Source organism: Egretta garzetta, unplaced genomic scaffold (genome assembly GCF_000687185.1).
Source record: "Egretta garzetta isolate BGI_Z169 unplaced genomic scaffold, ASM68718v1 scaffold383, whole genome shotgun sequence".
NCBI classification, from domain to species: domain Eukaryota; kingdom Metazoa; phylum Chordata; class Aves; order Pelecaniformes; family Ardeidae; genus Egretta; species Egretta garzetta.
The window spans coordinates 2,078,657-2,102,602 of record NW_009259100.1 but is presented as its reverse complement, the minus strand read 5'-3'; the positions used below and the strand labels follow the sequence as shown (position 1 = coordinate 2,102,602).

The 23,946-nt window shown below is 45.2% G+C and overlaps 1 protein-coding gene across 1 annotated transcript in view; it reads left to right on the top strand.

Moving 5' to 3' along the window:
• PTGFRN (prostaglandin F2 receptor inhibitor) overlaps positions 1-12,716 on the top strand; it is a gene marked incomplete at its 5' end in the record, with an annotated part of 38,918 nt that extends 26,202 nt beyond the window's left edge. Inside the window, 3 exons of the mRNA XM_009635218.2 lie at positions 4,057-4,164; positions 10,978-11,283; positions 12,550-12,716. Coding sequence (XP_009633513.2) covers positions 4,057-4,164; positions 10,978-11,283; positions 12,550-12,716 — 581 coding nt within the window. The remainder of the gene's footprint in view (positions 1-4,056; positions 4,165-10,977; positions 11,284-12,549) is intronic.
• Positions 12,717-23,946: the final 11,230 nt, after the last annotated feature.

The window sequence follows — 23,946 nt, the reverse complement described above, 5'->3', positions numbered from 1 at the left end:
GGTTCATGCCACCTCCACAACCCTTACTGTGACACTGCAAGCGCTTGAGCATGGCAGTGCTGAGACCCTGATAGTCAGTGTCATCAGCGTCTCCTGGCAGTTGCTTGTTACCACATGCCTGCATCTGTAAGCTTAGGGTTGAGGGGTGGTTTTTTTGTCTTGGAGGGTAACAACTTAAGAAAAGCACTTGTGTTTTGTGTGCCAAGCCTTGCTTGGTGGAGTCTAGATCCAGGGCCTCTTGAATACTGGGATGTGATGGTAATGGAGGGGAAAAAAAACCTCAACAGGATCCACACCTTGCAGAAGGTTTTTGTGGCACATTTGTGACCTCTTGGGAGGTCCTCAGGAACTGTGAAAATGTGTCTGGAAGCATACTGTGTTTCCTCTGGTGCTGTTTTTTGCCCAGGTGCTTTTCTTGAGCCTGCAGTAAAGTAGATGTCCAGTTAGATAAGGTGATGGTTTTGCTTGCAACCCACCAACAAACACTGGTTGGCTGCTGCTTTTGTTTGATGCTGCCAGACAGGTTCAGCATAAGCCAGAATAAATTGTTTAAGCTGGGGACATAAATCAGGCAAGTTACAATCAGGTTGAAAGCTCCAGTCGGTTGGGTTTTTTAGAATAAAACTGAACAAAACCAAGACCAGAAACCTTCTATAGTGAAGGGCAGCATGCAGATAACTTTTAATGAGGGCTTAGAGCCGTGTCGTCAGCTTCTGTGATCTTTCCCAGGCTGTGTAGTGACTACAACTCTGACTCAGGTATCCCTTATGGTGGAGGGTAGGGCACTAAATGGTCTTTGTGGTCCGGCTAACGAGTGTCTGTTGAAAACAACCTCCTGCCTTTTCAGGTTTTTTTGGGGGGGGCAGAATCTATGAAGACGCTTTATTCTGTCCTTTCATGTCTGAGGGCAGCCTGAGGCCCAGGGCATGGGGCATGTGGGCAGAAGGCCTAAGATAGTTCCTAGGAGGAACATCTTTCTTCTTTGGAAGTTGCAATCAGAGTTTTCAAGACTGAACTAAGAAGCTTTCACTGTAATGAAGCTTGCTTAGGTTAAAAAAAAGAAAATTATTTTCCCTCTTCAGCTGGAGAGAGAAGAGCACAACCCCTGACACATCTCAACTCTGTTGAAATCCAGTTCTTCTAACACAGGACAGTGATTTCTCCCTGGAGGTACAGATGGTAATTTGCAAGAGATGTACCCTAGCAGGGAAATAACCAAAGGGAAAGAACTGTTTGTGGCTTACCAAGGGGAAGTATGATCATGAAATGACAGAGCAGCTGCTGCCTCGCAGCCGCCTTACTGCCCAGGAAGCTTTGACTCTTCATGTGGGAGGCAGGGTAGAGATGTGCTTGGCGACCTGGAACTGAAGAGTGTGTAGGGAGTGCTGCATTGCCATGATACATGGCCTTTCCTGGCTGAGTGACCAAACAAGCTTAGTTTTTACCCTCATGACATTCAATGGCCAGGAGTGCTCAGACTCCACTCTGCATTAGTGGTTTGTTGGCATGTCGGGGTTTGAAGCCAGTGTCTGCTGAATGCAGTAGATGCCTGGACTTTAAACCTAGAAATAAGGCCTGAAAAGTCCTGTCTATACGTATCCTCTATTTTTCCTTGTTTAGCCTGCCAGGGCAGGGGTAAGGCAAACCATCCCTAGCCTGACAAAATTCAGATCCTGCAGTTCATCTCCCTTGCTCAGTCCCTGCCAGCATCTAGCCAGGACAGAGCCTGTTCGCTGAGTAGAGCATGTCCCATATTCCTGACATGATGTCACCTCACTCGCTGCTGGGACTTAGGATAGACCCCAAGCTATAGACAGTACCGGGATTATTATGGTGCTGTTTTGCCTTTGATCAGTGCAGCAGAGGGTATGTGCTGGGAATGCAGGGATGTTCCTGGCAGATTTTGGCAGTCTCTGTTTCTGTTGCTGTGACAGTTCACACACAGCTTGAGACTTTTCTTGTTACAGTTGGCTGGAGTGCCCTGGTCCATGCTACCTTTAGTCCCCTAGGACCTTGAACTTCTGTCCCGTCTGCGCAACTCCAAAGAAAATGATGGAAAATGTCTTGTTTTATCTGAAGATGAATAATCAAATAGGCTGTAAGGGGAATATGGGGGGTGGTGTGGTGTGTGTCAGTCAGTAAACAAATTGGATTCACATAGGGTTTGGATAGAGGCTGAGGAAGCAACCAGATTAATCTCTCTCTGTTTCCCCAGTAAAGGATCCTGTCGTGCTGAGCTTAAGTTAGGGCTGCTGCCTACTCATAAAGTTGCTGCCTGCTCGTAAAGTCACCACCTGAACAGCTAAACTTCAAAGCATTCTAGGTCTGTTATTTCCTTAAATATGTTCTACCGTAAGCACGTAGGAGTCTGGGCTAGCAGTCTACACGTAACCTCTACTGTATCTCTACCACCCTTTTATTCTTGCTTGGTGGGGTAATTTACAATCTTAATTTTTAATAGAGAGGACTTCTAGTGTCAAAATGGATACAAACCTCTGGGATTATATGTCTACGTACTGCTCTTGTCTACAAAGTACAACTGCTTCTGGAGCAGAGAAGAGGACTGTAAGAAATTTATGGTGTAACAAAAAGCAGCACATTGTGCCCAGTGGAAATTGTGGGGGGAATTTTGGAAGCCACAGAAGTAATTATTGCATTGTAATTGGAATTCATTTCTTAGTGTGCTGTGTAATCTCTGCTGACCAAAACAAGCCAGGCTCTTGCAGTCTAGAATAGTTTCACAAAAAATGACAGTTCTAGCTTCATGGCATATCCAATTTTCTTTCCAGAACCTCAGTTTGGAAGTGATGCGATAAGTGTGTACAGTGTGGTAAGTTATCAGCATAGCTTTCCACAGAAACCTGTTGGGAGGGCAAGGGACAAGTGGGTTGTCTTGGATGATTTCCTTGAGTGTTCTCTATCAAAAGCATTGTTTGCCACTGATCTTCAGTGGATTTGAAATTTACAGTTCCTGTAGCAAAACAGTAGCATGTAAGAGTAGAGGAGGGCAAATCTTCCAACAGTTTTTCATTCCTCCCAAACCACCTTTCTAAGCTTGTTATTGCTGCTGCTGTCCCAGGGGTAGCTGAGCCAGGTATTGATAGCAGCTAATGGAGTCTGGGGAGGGTAAGAAGGGTTACTTCTTAATCCGAGTCCCAAGTTCCTTCTTGGGTTCCCTGGCCCCTTCCCCCAAAGCCATCCCTGAGGCCACCGTTAGCATCAGCTTTCCTCCTACTCATCTCCTTCACTTGTTTAGAAGAAAAATCACTACGGGTATTTTGATACGTTCTTCAGTTTCTGCCCTGTGAAATAGAGAGCACAAGCAACGTTGGCATATCTGAGGAGTTGTGGTTTTCTTAATTTTGCACCAGAGATTTAGTTGTAAAAATTTGGGGAAGTTTTGGTTTTTAACTTATGTACCTCAGAAGTCAAACACCACATGTTGTCATGGTGTTTGAGCATTTCATAACAGCCTAATGGTTTTCATCAATATCATCACTGCTTTGCAACTGAAGGAGTTACTGCACCCTTGGGCTTTGAGACATCTTCTACAAAAGAAGCTGTCTGTGGCACAGCCTGAAGGAAAGCCCACAGAAGAGTGTTATCAGATGCACTTCTTGTATTGTCTGTGTTTCAGTTCCATGGCAGAACCATCTGTATTATTAAAATACTTTTTTAGTTTGCTCTAACTTGAATTCCTGTTGACAGCTTCAGCCGAAAAGATCCATGCTGGATTAGCCTGAAGACCTGAACTCTCGTGCTCTTAGCGGAATCACCAGTGAAAGACCAACTCCTTTTGTGCAGGACAGTAGAAGGCAGACTTGGGCAGCAGCCTCTGTGTGGGGTGACAGATCTGGCAGTTTGGGTACTTTGTCTTAGTGCAGGAATTAATGGCTAAAAATGAATAACTGTTTTGCTAAAACTTACATGATTGCTTATCCCTACCTCAGAGCTCTGTCTCCACAAACTAGCAGAGGATGCTTCAAAAACACACAAGAAAGGTTTTGGACACTCAGGAAAAGCCTGTCATAAATAATTGTGGTTACTCTTTCCTAGGTCCTGTGTTTAATGTCTCGGTGCATTCTGACAACCCGACGATTTACCAGGGTGAACTGGCAGATTTGCTGTGTATCGTCACAATGGAAGGAATGGTACTTGAGCCAGGTATTTTGGTAAAATTATTTTACTTGTAACTCTTTTGCTTTCGCCAAGCAGAATAATACGAGCAGTTACAACCCTCTGTCCGTTGAGTGAGGCTGGAGAATTGAGAACCAGCACTGAAAATTCTATAGAACTAGATAAACATAGGAGAACATGTTTGCTTTACACAGCCCAATCTAAACCCAAGGGGTTTTGTTTCACATTCTGAGGGGAGGGGGGAAAAGTGTTCTTACCACTAAACCCCCCTGTGCTGTCTGTACCAACTGACCCCACTGCTGGCAATCTCAGCCTACAACCACTAGATGGGCCATGAAGCCTATTCCTGTTTCTTTTAATTGGAAGGGGGTCCATTGGCAAAGTCTGTTAAGAGAATATGGTCATCTGTAAACAAATCTTAAAGTCACCTGGCCAGTCAGCTTCACAATTCAGAATGAATTTAAGGCTTACTGTAAATCTAAAAATCACAGTAATTGATTACTGCAGCCTAAATGCCAAAAATGAATGTTTATTGCTGATGCCTTCAGAGGTGACCCTTTTTTTTTTTGTGTGTGGAAGAAGTGCAGTACCTAATTGCTGTGAAAAGGATAGCAGACACTTTAAAGGCAACTTTTTATGAGCTGAGAATTTCAGAGAGTTGCTCAAAAGCTAGCTGCTTGCCAAGCATTGCCTGAGCTGCTTTTAATCAAAATGCTGTGAGAATAACTCTAGTTATTATACCCCAAATTTGGGTATGGAGTGAGTTTAGGTTTTTTAAGTCAGTATATAGATATGAATATAAAAATGTATTTAAAATAAATCTGTATGTGAATATAAATATATAAATGTATCTACCTAAATATAAAGATGTCTTGATTAATGGGAAGCTTAGAAATCTACACATAAGCTACTACAATACAAAAGAGGTGCTGTGCAGAAAATAGTACTTACAATATAGTAGCTGATAAGTACCAAGCTTAGTAAAGGCTCATCACTTTGAAATTCCAAGATGTCTGTTCTACATTAAATCTGAGCGTAGTGGGGAAGCAATTTGCTAGATTTCAGTTGTGTGCTGCCTGTGAAAAAATTATAGAAGTCTGTAGGTTGTATTACTGAAACGCTTGGTAGGGAGGAAAAGCTGAGTAAACTTTATTGCTGTCAGAAGATTCATAGCCTGGGATATTGGACCCAGTAAGCAGCGACATATGCCTGTATGTCTACCTCAGTCTGTCCTGTGGTTTCTGCTCAGCAAGAAGCCTCTTCTAAGTTGAGGTGTGCCCAAGCTCTTGCAGGTATCGTTGTGAGGCAGTACCCAAAAGCAGCTGGCTTACTTTGCACAGCAATGATTGCTGGCAGGGAGAAGCTGCTGCTTCTGCTGGTGTTTGACAGCTAAAATAAGCTTGGGGTTGCCTTGTGAAAGAGGCTTCAGCATCCCTGACTCACTTAAAACTTGAAAAGAAGCCACTTAGTAACAGTGGGGCTCTGCTGTCGGTGCTCCTGCTGCAGTTGGGTTTGTGATGGTTTTGTGTGTGTTTGGTAGTTTGAGACTGGGAGAAGCACTGACAAGATAAGGATAATCAAAGGGATTGAAGTAAAAAGGTGTCCTCTTCGAGGAGCTTCATCAGCACACTTACGTTTTGACTGAGCAACTTCGTAAGTGTTCGTGGATGTCTGTTGAATTGATAGATGATAGATGATGCCTGGAGTTGGAAATGATGCTGTCATGAGCAGCCAGTGCAAAGTTTTAAATGTCAGCACTGTAATCTGTTCCATAGCTGGGTAATGTCATCTTGAACATGGTGGATCTCTGCCTCTGTGGGTTTTGGTTGGTTTTTTTGGTGTGGGTTTGTTGGTTTTTTTTTTTTGGGGGGGGGGAGTTGGGGTTTGTTTTTTTTTTGAGTCTGTAATGGGGCAGATGAGACACAGGCAACAGATATATCTAGAATGGAGTAAAGTGTGGCATTTTGGCAGGTTTTGAGGGAACCTTTCAGGCCATGCTCTGAGCCTCCAGTTGCTGAATGAGCAGGACTTGGGGCCTAACCAGCCATGCTGTGTGGAGAAACCCCATCTGGGCCTTTCATATGGGCCTGAGAAGCTGGCTCCTCTGCAGTCCTTGCTGGTCCTCTGGCTGAGACAGGCAGAAGAACTGCAGGGAGCAGCTGGAATCTGTGCAACAGCTGTAGGGTGTGCAGGCTTCCCTTGCCAGCCTGCTGTCTTGACCTTGAGAGATGGAGGGGACTAGAGCAGTGGGATAACGGAGCAGGTTAGGTGAAGAAGGGCCTTAAGGCTTATGTGATAACAAACAGATGTAGTTCCTCAGTAGTAACCTTATTCCCCTGTATCCCATCTCTGATCTGTCTCCATGCTGAGTCAATATCACAATTTAATTCACAACTGGAATAGAGAACTTGCTTTATAAATGAGTGCCAAACATGAGACAGGCAGTGAAAATAACAGGGCTGTCTCATCTCTGTGGGGAAATGAGGTGCGTTGTTAGGGAAACCGTACACCAGGTAATCAGATAAATAGAGCAAGAGTTGCCAGCACCTCCTAGAAGAAAACGGATGACAGCAGTACAGACATGGTCTTTCCATTCGGGAATTTGATGAGAAAGGAAAACAGAGCGATTGCATTTGACTCTCTTCTGAGGGGCTTGATGGCTTTCATAGACCATCTACTCTTCTGGTGTCAGACCTGCTGCAGGGCTGTGTTTTGGGCTCTTATGAGCAAAGAAGGACCAGGGAATTTCATAGGATGTCTTGTTAAATGTGCATGCAAAACACTGAACACACTTGGTATGCCAGCCAGCTCTGCTCTTCTACACATAGGCACTCAACTTTGCCAGCATGCATGTGGATTAGTATGTATGCTTCCTGTAATAAGTTGAGGTGTCAGGTGCCACCTCTTCACCCTCTTTGTATGCACAGGCAGAAGAATAAAGGACTTCCAAGGAGCTGAGAAGAAGTTATGTGACCAATGATCTTTGTCAGTGCCCTTTTTTGTTAGATTTAGATCGATCTATTTGTTTTTAGAAGCATTACTTAGGGGTTGGACCCTTGTCTGGTAGAGGCAATTCATAATAGTGTGTGAGTGTGTGTGTGTGTGTGTGTACCCACCCTGTGGGAAATCTTCAAAAGGGTGTAAAAGGTTTTGGCGTGACTGCTGCGTGCTTTAATTTCCTCTGCTTCTTTGAGACCCTGCTGAAATGGAGTGTGTATTACTAAGCTCAGTACATGGCAGCAACTGCTCCATCTAAAGAAGTGTTCCTTTGGCTTGGCAGCTGTGGTTGGTGTTTTGAATTGATGTGAGGGGAGTATGTGTGTGTCAAGGGGGAATAGTAGTAGTTCTGTGCCCTGAAGATATAAAAGCTGCTTCTGATATTTCTGTTGAATACACATTTTCACAAACGATCTCTCTAGACTTCCCAGATCACCCTTTCTTGGGCTATGTGCTTAGGGATTTAAAAGTATTACTTACTGTGCCTGAAAGGAGATGGTTTTTTTTATCTGCTCCAGACAGACCCAGTGGGCACTCTGGAGAATTTAACAAAACCAGCTTGTTTACCTCTTGTATGGCTTGAAGTGGTTTGCTCAGCTCTCTAGGAAGCCCTATTCAACCTCATTTAAATGTAGTAAACAAAAAGGGTCTCAAAATTGTGATTCAGCACTGTAACAAGATGCTGAGAGAGCTCCATTCTAAGCAGTGGAAGTGTATTGTTCCTAAGAGCTGGTCTAGAAATAGGATTCCCTGTTTTGAGGAGTGATTGGCCAGGGAAGCAGCTAAGACCCAGACAGCTTAGTCCTGTGTGACAAATTGAAATGTGCATAAAGATGTGCTTTACGTGTTGATGATCCTCACTGACTGAAGAGGGGAGGAGGCATAGCACCACTATTACTCTGCTCGCAGAGCTCTGAAGTGTCCAGCTCCCGGTGCTTTGTGTTCCTTTATGAAAGCAGCTGAGTTGCATGATCTGGGGGCACTGAGGTCCTTGATGGCCTTCTGAGCTTGGCACTGGGACGTTACGCTTTCCTCTAATGTGGGGCACTTTGGCCAGGTGTCCCACACTACTTACAACAATGTTGAGTGTGGAAGGAACCGGTGGAAGAAACCTTCGTGGTGTTAAGTGTGAGTGTTTGGTTGGGTTTGTTTTTTGTAGATTGCAGACAAAAGTTGTGAGAGTGACTTGTCAACATGGATGCAAGATGTGTGTGGAATGGTACAGGTTCTTTTGCAAGCCTAGTGTATGACCTGTTGTTTTATGTCAGCAAAACCACGTATTTATTAACACTTGGGAGCTGCTAGGCACGTTCATCACTGATCTTTAGGAAGCTGCTGATTAGGTCCTGTTTCTCCTAAATTTTCCTGTGTTTTTATTGCATAAAAGCCAGAGATATATAGAAATGAATCAGATGACTTTACTGTATTAAGCTATTTCAAGGAGGATAGTGACAAAGAGTACCCGGAGCCAAATCCTCCCTCTGACTGTCTGTAGTGAGTCACTAATTGCACACTGTGTATACTGACTAATAAAATATGTTGGCATAATACTGTTGTCCCATGTTGTAATTACAGAAGATAGATTCGGCTATTTCAAAATGACAGCAAGTGCCTGCACTCATCTTTGTATGTGGAGGGAAGAGAGCCTCAAATTAATTGAGACTGAAAAGAAGGAATTTTTCAAAGGTAGCAAGTTGCGTGGAAATCTGAAGGCTAGATTTATTTTTTTTGTGTGTCTAAATGTATTGTTTAAACCTTTTTTAGCAAGTGCAGTGGTGTGTTCAGCATAGGTGGACTTAGCCTGGAAAGTGTCCATATGCTCCTACAGTACCTGGAAACACAAGAGCTAACGGCAGTCTTGATGATCTTTGGAAGGAATTGGTTGTTCCCAATGTGACTGCCTGTGGACCAGTGCTATTACCGTATTTGGCATAAACAGGCAGCAGAGATGAAGAGTAGTTTATAGAAACGGAGCTCTCTCCAGTAGAGGCCCTGTTTCCCACAGACAGTTGGATGAGTACACAAAGCAGAGGTCAGAGTTTGGTCCCATTAACTGAACATGTGTTTATGGTAATTTTTATTAGCTTTGCTTTCAAGGGAAGTGATCAGAGTGCTGTGCCAAGTAATTAATAGTAGGATTTGTAGTATGATAGGCAAGAGTGATTGTTGTGAGGGCTGCTGGTCAATATGACCTATGCTTACCCCCATGTAGGACTGGGAAACCTACTCCTGCTTTAGGGCTGCAAGACAGGCACAATGCTCTTTTGAGGTTCTGTGCTGTCACCCAGAGCAGCTGGCCGTGGCAGGCAGGGCAGGAAACTGGCTGGTGTCTCAAAACAGTTTGATCAGGCAGCATCTCTGGTAGAACCATCTGCTTTCTCGTCTTTTTGTTCGTTTTTGAAGATGTGTGTAAAATCAGTGCACCTCACAGGGGAGGTAATTATACCCCAAACAGTGGGTGGGTTTTGTCTGCAGTAAGGGGCAACGTTCCATCTGGCAAGCTGATGCTATACTTCAAGTAGCGTTGCTGAGGATGCCCCTTTATTTCACTTTACTTTAAAATAGTATTTTAAGGTTCCCTTCCTTCCTGAAGTGTTAGCTTGCCTGATAGAGGCTTAAAGGTTGTCTTCATTTATATCTGCAAAGAATTTGAGTACAGCAGCAAATTTAGGGGTTTTAATTTTTCCATTAGCCTGGAGATCAAATGTGGAAATCTAGAGAAGAGCAAACTCAATTAGATGGAAGATCAGTTTTTATTTTTTTTTAAAAAAATTTAATTTTTTAAAATAATTTTAAATTCTACCAGTACCCAAAACTCAGGACAGAAATAGTAGCCTCTGTTTCCAGTTTGGGCCCATCAGTTTGTTTGTGTGCCAAAAAGGAAGACCTGTTGATGAAACAAGTGAGGCTTTCCTGTCTGTGGCCTAGGTCATGCCAGGTTTCAGACTCTGACAGTGTTGCTGGGCTTACATTAGCAAAGAATAGCAGTGATTTTTAAAGTAGATACTCAGCTACATCAGCCTAATAGGGTTAAGACGGATCTGCTAATGGGATCAATAGGATCTTGCATGAACATAGAAAGACCTAGATGTGTTGATGAACTCTGACTACCTGTCAGCTATGTTAAATGTTAAAGGTGTAAATGCATTCTATAGACTATCTCCTTGGGTGGTCAAACTTCTACAAGGCGTGATGCCTGATGATGCGTGACGGTAACCGGCAACTCTGGAAAAAAAAGTGTAAGAGCATCGTGGTCAGGCCTTGCTCCTGAATGCTTTGTATTTTTGTAGGTAATTTTCTTGTGCTCTGTGTACAACTTCTGTATTCGTTTAGGCAGATGAAATGTAAGGAAGGAGTCTTCAGGAAAGAGCCTTCTGACTTTGTGGTTGTCTAGGCCCTGCATGAAGACAGTGATTGCATATCACTCTCTGCTAGCAAATACCTAGCACTTCCAATACCTTTTCAATGTAGTTTCAGCATAGCTATAGGACTTACTATGACACTGGGCGTGCTTGGTGAAAACTTCGATCAGAGATTAAATACAAATTTTAGGATGGCAGGCAGGAAAGCAAGAAACCTCCTCCTTGTCATCCCTGTAGTAAGTCACCCTTTCTGCGCAGCTACATTCTTCATGCCATTGCAGTTCGCTGCTTGAATCCTCCTATAAAGGACGTGTTCAGAGCACTCTTTTTTCCTTTTTTCTTTCTTTTCTTTCTTTCTTCTACTGTCAGACCAGTGTTGGCTATGTTCCCTGCAGATTAACCTTTCTGTTGAGAATTGGCACTATGAATAGACTCTGGAGCTCACCAATGTGTCCAAATTCTTCTTTGTCCACAAATGCAGATGATATGTCCTTTGATGTCTCCTGGTTTGCTGTGCGCTCCTTTGTGTTGGACAGAGAGCCTGTCTTGCTGGCCTCACTGGACCGGAGAGGGATTGTCACACAGAGCAGGAGAAATGGGAGCAGTGATCTCAGCCTGGAGAGAATCAGCCCACTGGAATTCCGGCTCCGCGTGCATGGCTGTGAGGACCACGACTTTGGGAACCACTACTGCATAGTGACCCCGTGGGTGAGATCTGCCACTGGCGTATGGCAGCGGGAACCTGACATCAAAGCCAAACCCATCTTTCTATCTGTGAAAATGGATGGTAAGAGATTGCAGCATGTGTTACGCAGTATTTTTTTCCACATCATCTTATGTCTTTCTGTGACAAATATTCCCTGTTGCTATTTTTAAAGGTACCTGTGATAATCTCATTAGATTTTGTTACCCTTTTCTATTGTTTGACACTTCTGATTCCAGGTTCTGTAGACTAGGTAAGCCTGAACAGATCGTACTCATAAGGCTGGAGTGTTGTCTTTCCTGATCATCTCTTGGCGATGTTTTGCATAGCCGGGGCATCTTTCAGTCAAGACATAGTATTCTCTCCAGGTGTTAACCCTTCTGCTGCCTGCAGGAGGAAGCCTTGGTTTGCAGATGGGGAGTGCTGAAGTAGAGTTGCGTTGTGGTTAATACCAAAGCTGAGAACAGAAAGTCAGAGCTCTGACTCTTTCTTCCCTCTCCTAACCACAAGATGTGCTGCTCCCTGACTTAATGCCTGGTCTGCTTTCCAACCTGAGTTGCAAGTGTTTGCTAGACTTCATGAGAAGCAAGTTGCACACTAGATGATGCATTCAGCATGTAGCTAAGGGGGAGAATTAATGCAGAGGAGGGGTTTTGAACTAGTTGCTTTCTTCTCAATATTTCCAGGAGAGGTCACATTAGGAATTTCCATGAACTTGAAAGGAATCAGAAGGTTTTGTCTTCCCTACTGTGCAGATAACTATTATAACTGTACTTTCCAAACTCCTTACAATTCTTGACCCTGTGTTTTAACTGAGCAGTAGGTGCCTACCAATCAAATTTCTTGTTTAGGTACCAATTTTGGAGTTTGATTAAACAGGGTTGCCAAGTGACAGTGAATATACTGTTTGAGTAGTTCTAATCAAGCAAAGTGTAAAGGAGTCCACTCTTTGCCATTTGGAAACATTACAAAGAGTGCAGCCATAGTCTGCCTCTGATGGGGAAACTTTGCAAGGCTTTTGTTTGGAGGTACAGGTAATGCAGTACCTCTTGGAGCTAGCTCTACTTTGCTCTCTTACTCCAAGGTTCCTCTGGTGCTTCCAGACTCCCTGAGGCTTTGAAATGGTAGAGGAAGAATTAGGGTGAGGAGGTAAGAGAGCCTAGTAAGAGACTTAATTTTCCAAACCTCAAAAGACAGAAATCAAGAAAGAAAATGAGTGTAATTTCCTTCTGAAGTAATGAATCTTCCCGTGACTGAGTAATGTGGGATTTTCTCCTTTTTAGGCAGAACAAATGAAGGGGATCTCTGAATTTCTCAGTGATATCTAATGACTTTGCCTTCCTCTTTCAGTTCTGAATGCTTTCAAGTATCCCCTGTTGATTGGCATTGGTCTGGCCACTGTCATTGGACTCTTATCCTGCCTCATTGGCTACTGCAGCTCCCGTTGGTGCTGCAAGAAGGAAGTGCAGGAAACAAGACGAGAGCGTCGCCGGCTAATGTCGATGGAGATGGACTGAGCGTGGGAGTCGGACACACTTGCATTTCGGGAGAGACTCACAGGGCTCTTGACTGTGCTGAGACACTCGCTCACAGGCTCAGACAAGACAGTGCGTTTCTTCTCTGAATTTCAGCCTGGACCTCAAGCTTCTCCTTGTTACACGTCACATCCTGAGAGCATTCAGGCCATATTTAGCGACTTCGGAGTTCTCCTTTTCCAGCAGCACTTTCTTCAATAGGGATCATGTCCTTCTATTGTGCAAACTGTTGAGCCTTCTTTCAGCAGGGCCCTGTGACAAAATTCACTAAGGCTTTTTTTGGTTTTGTTTGGTGGTTTTGGTTTTTTGGGGGTTTTTTTGTTTGGTTTTTTTTTTTGGGTGGGTTTTTTTTCCCTCCCCTCTCAGTTTTGAAAAGATATCCCTGTATGAAAGTGTGATGGGTAGGGTGATGGGTGGGAAAGGAACTGGTAGAAGCGTTAGACTTTCATTGTATTAACCAATCTACTTTTCCCCTCTACACCCGTCACACCATCCTGTTCCTTTTCTCTGTCCACCTTGGCATATCACAGACTTCTCTGTGTTGGATTGAAGGCTGGAGAAGGTTCCTCTGCTGGTGCCTCATGAGACTGTTCCAGTTGTCAGCATGCCTTCTTTTCCCTGGCTTTTAAAGGGTTTGCAGTTAACCCCAAAACATAACTCGTTTGGGCATCTTTGAGGCACTTTTTTTAAACTTTTTTTTTAATTTTATTTTCAGTGCTCACAGCTTTAAGCTGTGGTGAATAGGGGCTAACTTGATAACCCTGGAGAGTCAATTCTCAGACAAGCGTTTATTGGATGTCTGCTTATGGCCACCTTCTCCCACCCCACCCCTTCCACCGACTTTTCTCCCCACTACAGCTGCTCACGTTGTGCCTGAGACCCTGTTCTGCTTGTAGCAGGGGGGGGCACGTGGTATCTAGGGACAAGACCCAGCCTTCTGCTGGCCTCGGCAGAGTGGTGGGAGACCTTGCCTCACTGGTGATGGTGTGGGGGGAAAAAAAAAAAAAAAAAAGTGAGATGGATCTTTGTCTGCAGTTGACCAACTGATCATGTTTAGAGAAGACTTGTAAACTATGTATTACCAAATGCACAGACCGGACGCCAGTGCTGCTTCTGCCAGTCATTCAGTGGTAACCCTTAAACCTGTGAGCAGAGTCTGAGATCTGCAGTAGCTGAAGTGCAGCTCAGGGTAGGAATAGGAGCAAGCCCAAGAGGTTCCAGTTATCCTGGTCTTGTGCATGGGCCTGCAGCAGGTTTTCCCCATGGGTTTGAGACCTATTCCTAGGTGCTATAGTATAGAAGTCCTGCTTTGGTCTTCCACATACACTGGCCTGGCTCCTGAGTGGGAGCAGCTCCTTTTCCAGGCAGTTCTGTCTTCCCAGCACAGCTGGTGTTTTAAGCAATAAAAGTCAGAATAGAGATACTGTGTATAAACAAACAAGGAAGTGGGACTGTACCGCAACCTGATGTCACAGCCAAGGTTTGGCTCGCATCAAGGAAGGTGAGAAATGTAGAGTTGAGGCCAGGGCTCAATCCTTTCCAGATTTTTTTTAAGATAAAAGACACTAAAGGAGAGCATCCATGAAAGGTAGTGGCTGTGGTGTGCTGTTGCCAATCTAGGTACTCGTTACATATTTGGTCTGCTTTACTAATAGCTCATCCCACTGCACATTCCAGGGAAGCTGCAGGTCTAGTATCTGTCCTATGAAGTCTTCATTTTGCATTAGTGTTTGTGGAGCCTTGCACTCAACACTGTTGCTATTCCAAAATCGGGTTTTTTTGTGGTAAGGTTTTTTTTTTTTTGTGTGGTTCCCCCCTGCCACATTGTGACCCTTTTTCTGAGGCTGACATGAGTTTTCTTCTAGAAGGCTGTTCTGCTTCCCACGTGCAAACATACATACAATCACATACATATACATATTTGTGCATAGAGATGTCCAGTGATTTTTGGAAGCTGAATGCGAGACATCTTCAAAATGGACTTGATTTGCAGAGTTGGGGCTTGCAACTTGTTGTTTGACACTCTAAAACATTTCATACAGTCTTCCAAAACGGCGACACCCCAAACATATAAACCTTTGGAAGACTTTGGCCTGAACATTCATAGCAACTTTTCTTTCTGGCCTCATGTTTTCCTTTCTGGAAGAGCTCTGTAAAGGCCTATGTTGCAGGCAGATGTAGCTGCCACTGCTGAAGAACAGGGCAGGAGCAGTCTAGCTTGCACTGTGAAAGCCCAGAAATCTGTAGCAATGCTTTCCAAAGGAAGGACAAGCAAGAATTTTTGACATTTTTGAAGAATTGAATTTTGAAGAATTTTTTAATTTTTCTTGACAGCAAGAATTTTTCTTCCTCTCCTATGTCTGCTGTAGTGAAATCTTGCTTTTTCCTTGGATGTTATGAAACATCATTCTGATGTTTGGGATGCTGGCTGTCCTCCCCACACTGATTTAGCAGCTTCTTTCCTGCATTAACATCCACTTTCTACATGGAAGGCCTGTGGCATTGGGGCATCTTGGGAGGGGTGTTAGTGGTGGTGAAGTTCCAAGCTCAGCATCTGTCCTTGCAGACTGACTCTTTGTTTATGTGCTCTTGGTTAAGTTTTAGGAAGAGAGTATCACGACTGTAATGCAATAATTAGGGAATGAACGAGCAGGGAACCGCCAGCTCTTCCCAAGCACAAAACATAGCACATTTTCTCCCTGCTGGAAAAAACTCAGGGTTATTTTGGTCAGAGCTCCCTGCTCTAATGAAAAGTCCCCATGTCCTTAGCTAATGCTGCCCTTCCTTCATGGTCCATAACAAACCATCTTTGTCATTCCAGGTGAAGCAAGCTCGCTGCTAGCTCTTACTGCTGCCAGCCCCTTGGAAGGCAATGCTGCATCCCCTTCCACCCTGTATTTGCTATAGTTGGAAGGCTAGAAGCTGAGGGGCTAGACTTAACCCCCCAGCTTGCCTTCTACTTGTGCCAATTTTGTATTATCCCCTTTTTTTAAAATAAAGTGGGAATCTTCTCTCTAATGAAAAAAAAAATTAGGTCACTTTTCATGTTTTTTATTATTATTATTTCCTGTGTGACCGGGATTTGTGTGAGTGGAGGTATGTGTGCATCTGGTTGTGTATTAAACCTGCAGAGTATCAGGAGAGTAAGCTGCCTGAGATGCAGTGCAAGCATCCATATCCTCCCTGCTGCAACCTGTGGTATTGTCAAAGTATCCTAAGGGCTCACGTTGATTTTCCTCTGTTCACATTGCCACATCTCCTGGTTAAGCTGGTAAATTCCTCCAGGCACTTGGAATTTCAATCCAGGACAAGCTTGAACATCAAATAGCAGAAGGGCAAGTTATTTTCTTTTTTTATTGTTTTAATTTCAAAGTTATAAAATAAAGTGTTTGGCACAATTCTGGAATGCAGGTACTGAATAGTTCTAACAAAGCTGTGTAAAATGTTTCTTTTTATGTTTCAAATAAAGAGCGAGCCTTTTTGATTATGTCTGTGCTGTGGGTCTGGATGTTTGAGCCATGGGCAGTTCTTTCCTTGTACCTTGCATGTATGCAGACACTATTGTTGAGGCAAGGGTATCCAGTGTAAACCTGACAGTCCTGTTTCCAGGACCTGTTTCCTTAAGTGTGAGCCCTATTTTACAGTAACTTTTAAATATTTGCCTACATTTGTGTGGTGAATTGGGGAATGTAACTGTTTTCTGAGTCTATCCTGTTTCTACCCCACTGTAAGTCAACTTTTTTGTTGGGGGAGTTTCCTTTTGATTACCTAGGGCCGGGAGTCATGGTTAGGAGTGTGTGTTAAATATCTGCTGTAGAACCTGGCCATTAGATGTTGAGTCATCTTTGAACCCTTCCTGAGGCTTCTCATTTCCAACGTACCGGAGGAAAATCAGTAGTGTTGGAAGTAAACTTCCTGCTTACCTTGCCAGTGGCTGAATTCAGGATTCCCCCCCACCCCCCCAGCAACCATGTGAGGACACCATGATAGGACAGCAAGGAAGTAACTTGCTTTTCAACAAGAAGTTGCTTGAGGCAGCAGTGGGTTTGGGAGGCCAAGACAGGTGTTGGCAAGGTCGGTTTGTGTTCAGACTGCTGCATGCTCCGTCCGAGATGGCTGCAGTGCAGGCCAGTTGATGGCAAAGTGTGTATCTCTGGCTTCTTTCCAGCTGGTGGTGGTGCAGCTGGAGAGAGATCCTATGTAGAGCATGCTTACAGGAAGCTGGGAGGTGGCACCAAGCTGTAAGTTCTTAAGGGGTGACAGAGGCCATCAGCTGAGATAGGGAAATATCATAAATGGTCCCTGATCCCTCAGCAGAGCCTTTGGCAGCTGCAGATGTTTAACAGGTGCATGCCCATGAGTAATGAGTGCCCTGCTTGTGGAACAGCAGCTGCTGGCCTCTGGCTGTGCAGGTTACAGCTTACCGGTAAGTTTGGATTAGCTTTATGAAATCCTCTTGCCTCCCCCGCCCCCTGGGATGACCTGGATCTGAATACAGTTCTTGAAAGCATGCTGAGGATTTTATCATAAAAAAGAAAATAAAGCCAAAACTTGAAGTCTGGAGATGGAGCGGGACACTTGCAAGTAACAGCCTGAGTGTTGCTGTAAAAGATGGGAGTTACCAAGTCTCCAGCATCACCTTGTGTCTGCCATGGGTTCAACTCAGCTACCTGCCTACAGAGGTGTCTGCCTAGTGTCATAGAGACAGCCTGAAAAGCACTTTTGTGCCAGAGCCTGGGTGTTTAAGCACCGGGCTCAGGCAAGGTCCTTGGCTGTGCTTGTTCCATAGTAGAACGCAGGCCACTCCTAAAACCTCCACTGGGCTGAAGCTGGCTGGAATCAAGCAGCATGCATAAGAAGACCTGCCTCCTCTTTGTCATGTGAAGCTGAAGCTGGTCATGCAAATCTTCCAAGGAAATGCATGGCTTTTGCCTTTTCAGTGAGACTTCTTACATTTCTGTGATTGCAGGTGGCTGAGGTCTGCACAGCAGGTATTGGGAGACATGGTGTTTCAAGAAGGAGCCTTTAGCAACTGATCCAAACTGTGGGACGTGCTAACTGAAGAAAAAGCCACTGCTTGTTCTTGTGCAAGGTAAATACAGTGCGTAGGCTTCTACTGGACAGCCCTTTGCCAGGGATCTCCTTCCGTTACTGAGGAAAATAGCACTGGGCCGTAGCCAGCAGATGATTGATACTGAGAGCTCCAGGGGAATGCCTGGGTTATTGAGGAAGCCAGGCTCTGTGGCTTTCCAGGTCCCTCAGAAGAGCTGCCACAAAGACAAGCTGTTCTCCTCTCCCTGGCAGCTGAGATGAATTCCACAAAGTACCAAAGTGTAAGTGCATGTCTGCTTCCATCTCTGCCAAGGGGGTGTAAGGGCAGGACTTTCCAAAGCAGACTTTGTGAAAGCAAGAGTTAGTATTGTATTATACTTTGTTCACGTGAGATTTTATAAACTCCAGCATGTACTGGGCCTTAGACTAGACCACAGACTTAGACTGAGTGCACCTCTGCTGGCTTTAGAAGTGAATAATGAAGCTTCAGATAGATGGACATGAAGTTCCATTTCTTGTTGGCAACTTAACCTGCGTCGTGCCCTCTAGTTCCTTGTTTGTATGATCCCGCTGAGGATTTGCCATATTCAATAGATGGCAAGGAGTCTCAAAGATAGGAAGATCCCAAAAGTTTCTTAAAGGGTGCGGCTAGAGAGAAGGGAGGATGCTTCCAGAGCTCCTCCAGCAGAGCAATATGAACATACCAGTTACTGGGTATCTGAGAACGCACAGAGATGTCTGAGAGGACAGGAGTGGTGTTGCCTTTGTGGCTCTTGTTGCTCCTCTGCTGACTTCAGCTCTACAAAAGTCCCGGGCATGGTGTGCGGTGGCTGGAGTGTTAAGGCTATGGTAAACAGCAAAAATATCCATGCTACTTAGCATCTGCCTGGATATATGCAAGCTATGCGTGGCTACAGCCAAATGCAGGTTCTGAATGCAGGTACAGCACTACTAACCTCCCCTTTGGCATTCAGGTACCTCCTTTTTCTGTCCCCAACCTTGCTTGCTCATTTCCTCCATGTTTTGTTCCTTCTGCCTCCCCTCTTTAGTTTCCTGTTCTTTTCTTCAGGAGTCTCTTCTTGCCTTTGCCATTTAGACATCTAGCTTGTCTTTGCATCTCTAAAGGACAATGATCTTTGGTGTTCATCCCTGTGAGGGAGAGCAGGCGTATGTTGTTGTGGTGCATCCTTGAATCATCTTCTGAGAGCTCAAGCCTGCAGAACTCCAGCCGGTGCCCACTACAGATGATCTGCGAGGCTGGCATCATACATACACACACAAATGTTTTATAGTCTCTTTCCTCATGAGGACTCCTGTCGTGGTTTAACCCGGCTGGCAACTCAGCACCACGTGGCCGCTCGCTCACTCCCCCCTCCCTCAGTGGGATGGGGGAGAGAATCGGAAAGAAAATAAAAGGTTAGAGCCGAGGCCTGAGATAAAGACAGTTTAATAAGAGAAAATAATAATAATAGTAATAATGAGAATGATAACAGAATATACAGAATATACAAAACGAATGATGCACAATGCAATTGCTCACCACCCACCGACCGATGCCCAGCCCGTCCCGAGCCGCGAGCCGTCTCCCCGAGCCGCGAGCAGTCTCCCCGCGACCGACCGACTGACCGAACTAACTAACCCCCCCCCGAGCATGACGTTATATGGTATGGAATAGCTCTTTGGACAGTTTGGGTTAGCTGTGCTAGCTGTGCTGTACTGCCAGCTTGTTATGCACCTGGGCGAGCAGGAGAAGCTCAAAAAGTCCTTGAGTAGTCTGAGCACTGCTTAGCAACAACTAAAAACATCAGTGTCTTATCAACATTCTTCTGGTACTAAATCCAAAACACAGCAATATGCTAGCTACTATGAAGAAAATTAGCTCTATCCCAGCCGAAACCAGGACAACTCCAGACAATATGCAAGGAAACTAAGCATCTCTGATGGGGAAATGACTCCAAAGAGGCATTCAGATTCCGTTTGCCAAAACAGAAGGGACAGATTTTCTTTCTAAATAAGATGGTTTTGGCCTGCTTTCTCCTGAATGGCTGCTTGCTATCGTAACACGAATGCTGCTCGGTGTCATGAGTTCCAGGCAAGCAACCACTGTGCTGAACATTGTGCCTAGTATGAAGCAAAGTAATTTCTCAAGGTAACTATGATGGGATTCATCTTTAACACCTAGGCTACCCACCCTGGACTTGAGAAACAGATACCTAAAGAATGCAATTTCTCTGACCTCCTTGAGACCCGCATTTTAGACTAGGGAGAACCTGAAGGTACCTGTTTCTCACTGTTAGCTGTAAAAGAAAGCACAGCTCACCTAAGACATAAGACTTAGGCAAGATAAATGTATAAAGGTATTGGCCAGGCAGGTAGGGGCTGAGAGAAATGAGGTAATAGCAGCTCCTTCTAGTGATGGGCTGGGGAAGGAGGGAGGATGCCACAGCAGATAGCTGTAGTCATTCAACCAAGAGACAGATGATGGGTCCTCAAGATCTCTGTAACAACCGTTCTCACATAACTTACATTTTTTTGTGAAAACAGCTCTGTGATGGATTTTAATCTCAATTTTGTTACTTGTATAACATCTCTGCCTTTGCATAAGCATAGTCATTGGATTACAGTTACCAGGATGGATCCAATCTGCTCTAACTGTGGTTTATATCCTTGCTCAGGCTCCTAGTCTTCAGCCATGCACTTTTTCTGCCGTGTGACTACTGGAGTCAACCAAGTCTCATGCAGAGGTTCCTGGTGTGTTATCCACAGTGTCCAGTTCCTCTGAAGCTGTCTCTTCCAGTAGCTGTACTAATAGTGAATGACCAGGCTTCTTGAAGTATTTATTTAGAGCACATCATTGCTGTAAGATGAGTCTTCCAGGAATGAAAAGGGTAACGCGTCTTTCTATTTTATCGGGTGTTGGCCTTCTTCCACAGGGACAGACCTTACCAGCTGTCTTCTGTCACTGCCCACTCTCTTCACCCCAGCACCCTATCGCTGTCGGCTGACAAGCCTCTTCCCCTTGCTCAGAAATGTCTGTCTCTGATGTTTCAGGGAGGGCCCCTTCAGAAGCTGAGCTGTTAGGGCCCAGCCTGGCAGAAGTACACATTTTCTTTAGAAATAAGATGTTACAGTCCTTTTGAAGCTGATGGCTTTTCCTGTAGCCTTTCAGGTGCATGCTGAGGTGTCCTTGCCTGCTGCCGTTATCTTTTTGTTTCTCTCTTCCTTTCTGTCTCCCGCAGTCCCCTGCATTCATCCAGAAAGGTCTTTTGTAAGTCGCTGTTCATTAAATTCCCCTTCCCCAACCTGACTGCATACACTGTTAACAAGATGGCTCTCGGGACCCTTGGGCACGGCATTGCTGTGTTTAAACCCTCCCTTACCTTCTGTCAGCGGTGGCAGCAGCCTGTCACCCAAGTGTCACCTCTTCCCAACTTGACTGAGACCCATGTTTCAGTGGTGAGAGGTGTTCCCCAAGTCTTGGGGAGCAGCAGGAGAGGTGCTGCAGGACCTCAGGTGGAAGGTGTCAGGCAGAAGTAAGATAACTGCTTCTGTGTTGCAGTACTGAGTGATGTATCCTTTATCAAGCTCTGCAGTGGCAACATGGAAGGAGGAGTTGCTTTCACACTGAGACTGACAATCCGAGCACAAAGAAGTGAGATCTAATTTGTACGTTTGCAACTCTTCCTGATGTCTCCATTTAATCAAAGCTGTGCACCCCACAGGCTTTCCCTGGAGTTCACTGCAGCTCCCGCCTTTTGTTTGAAGAAAATTTGTTTGGCTTAGCATAAATATAACTAAGCCTTTCTGTGACTATAGCAGAGATATCCTCCTTTAGTGCGAATGGAGGATACCAGCAGCAATGGCATCAGTATTGCCATGCCAAAGGGTCTGCTGATCTGCTCTTGGGATGCTTGTGCAGCAATGAGGCCAACATGGGGTGGTGTTGTCCAGAGTGCTCTACCCAAATAAAGAGGGTGAAAACGTGGCATATAGGAACAGAACATCTACTGCATGGCCAGGTACATCTGTCTTCTAGCTAAACACCTCCAGAACGAACAGGCTACAGTCATCCAGACTGAACAGCGTATTAATGCTACATTTTGAGTCAGGGTCCCACTCTGGCAACCCCTCAGGCCCCAAGCTGAATTTCTTTAGACAGCTGTGGATGTGTACTTGCAGAGAACCTTCATATTCACAGATGAAGGATGCTTTAGGTGCTTCAAGAGGAACTGAAGTTGGTAGGTCTGGGATTTTAAAAAGGACTGCTCTGGCTCTGCTATTGCATATTGTGAAATTTCTGCTTTTCCCATGATCTCAGAGGAGTGGGAAAAGGGAATCGTTTTGGGTAGATGAGCAAAGGCTTTGATGCTAGGTGAGCTGTAAGTGTAGTTCTGCCATTGCTACCTTGCTTTATCACTTCAGGAGCATAGCTGTGTGTCACTCCCATGTTCTTCTTAGTGCTGGGGTGGCTACACTTTGCCTGTGCAGGTGGAGGCTTAGTGTCCTGGCTGGTAAGGATGGGACTTTCTGCCCACGTAGGTGATGGGGTTTCCCCAAGTAGCCCTTGTGCTGCCCTGTGGGACCTACAGCCTGTCCCTCTTCAGCCCCAGCCCTGCAGTTGCCTGCCTGTGGCTCCCAGATGCTGTGCTCACTGCAGCTGATTCAGGGAGGGGAAAAATCCACGTGCTTTCCAATTCACACGCTGCCATCAGAGGGAGGCACGTGCTTCCTGAGGGGCCTTGGAGACCCTCTGCCTACCTCTAGGACTGGGAAACACATATTTTGTGCATCTTCCACTCAGGCCTGTTAGGAGAGCAGCTCCCTGCTGCAGCCACTGGTGCAGTGGGCTTTGGTAGCTGGAGTCGTCATTTTTCCCGGCTTAGATATGTTTAACAATTGGCTGCAGCAATGGCTGTTTAATTCCCTTGCTAACATTTCCAGGGCAGCTATTTAATTTTTTTTTTTTTTTTAAACCCTCTTGCTTCTGGAAATCCTGTAATCGAATCCAGGCTCTGTCAATCTAATTAGTTTTTGAAGTGCAGCTTCTCCATAACGTAGAGACCTAAATAAGCAGCTTAATATTAAAACCTAGCTTCTTTCCCAACACGTAATGCTGTTCTGTATTCCCTCACAGAAGTTCCTACTGAACAACAGCAATTGCAATTACCCACTGCAATTGCTCTCCTTCTTCCCCTCTCTTAACCTCCCTCCTCTCTTCCCTGGCCTCTGCCCTCACTGTGTCCATCGGGAACCAAAACAACCAGGCACAACCCTCTGCTGCTCTGCTTCAAACAGGCTTTCATGATGCTGCTTGCTTAAAAGATGCTGATGCTGCTTTGAATACTGGCGTGGAGAGGTCTGGGGGCGGTGCGTAGCCGCGCAGGAGCCGGGCAGGGGGGCTGCACTTGCAGGCTGCACGGTGATGTGTTTGGGCCCCGTGTGTGCTGTGGCGGGGGATTGCTGGGATTTACGGAGGCAGGCTGTGCCGCCTCGGAGCCAAGCTCCGCAGCCCGAGGAGCGTGGCCTGATGCGGTGCAGGAAAGGGCAGCTGAGCAATGCCGCTTTGCCAAGGTGCTGCACATGCTGGCTCATTTTGCTCAAGGTGCTGCGAGGAGCTGGGAGGGAGAAGATGAATTGGCTCCCTTGGTGCAGCATCCCTCCTGGTCCCCAGCATCACGTTGTGCCCCTGAGCTTTCTGCCGCCTACAGTGAAGGTGAGATGTCCAGGAGATTTATGTCAGAAATGCACTGTTGGCGCAAACTACAAAGACTGATGGAATTATGACTATAGAGGAGCGAGGCTTTTCAGCCCTTTTTTGTAGGTAGAAGATTTAAAAAGAAAAAAAATAAATAATGGGGGTGGGGGGCTAAAAAGCACTTTTCATTAGGGTAAGATACATGAGGCATGTGGTTTAGGCTGTACTTATGTCCTGTTGTCAGAGCAGGTTCAGAACAAGCATGTTTGCCTGCTGCTGTGGCAGTGAAGCAGGAATAAGCTATCCCACTTTTCTGAAGGACTTTGGTGTCTCTGAAATGCCCTGGCCATTTTTTTTTTTCTTGTTTGACTTTTTACAGTAGAAATGATAGTGCAAATGAGAGCAAACGCCAGCTCACCAAAAAAGATGCTGTGGGCATTCTCCTCCTAGGCCAGCCCTGGCTGC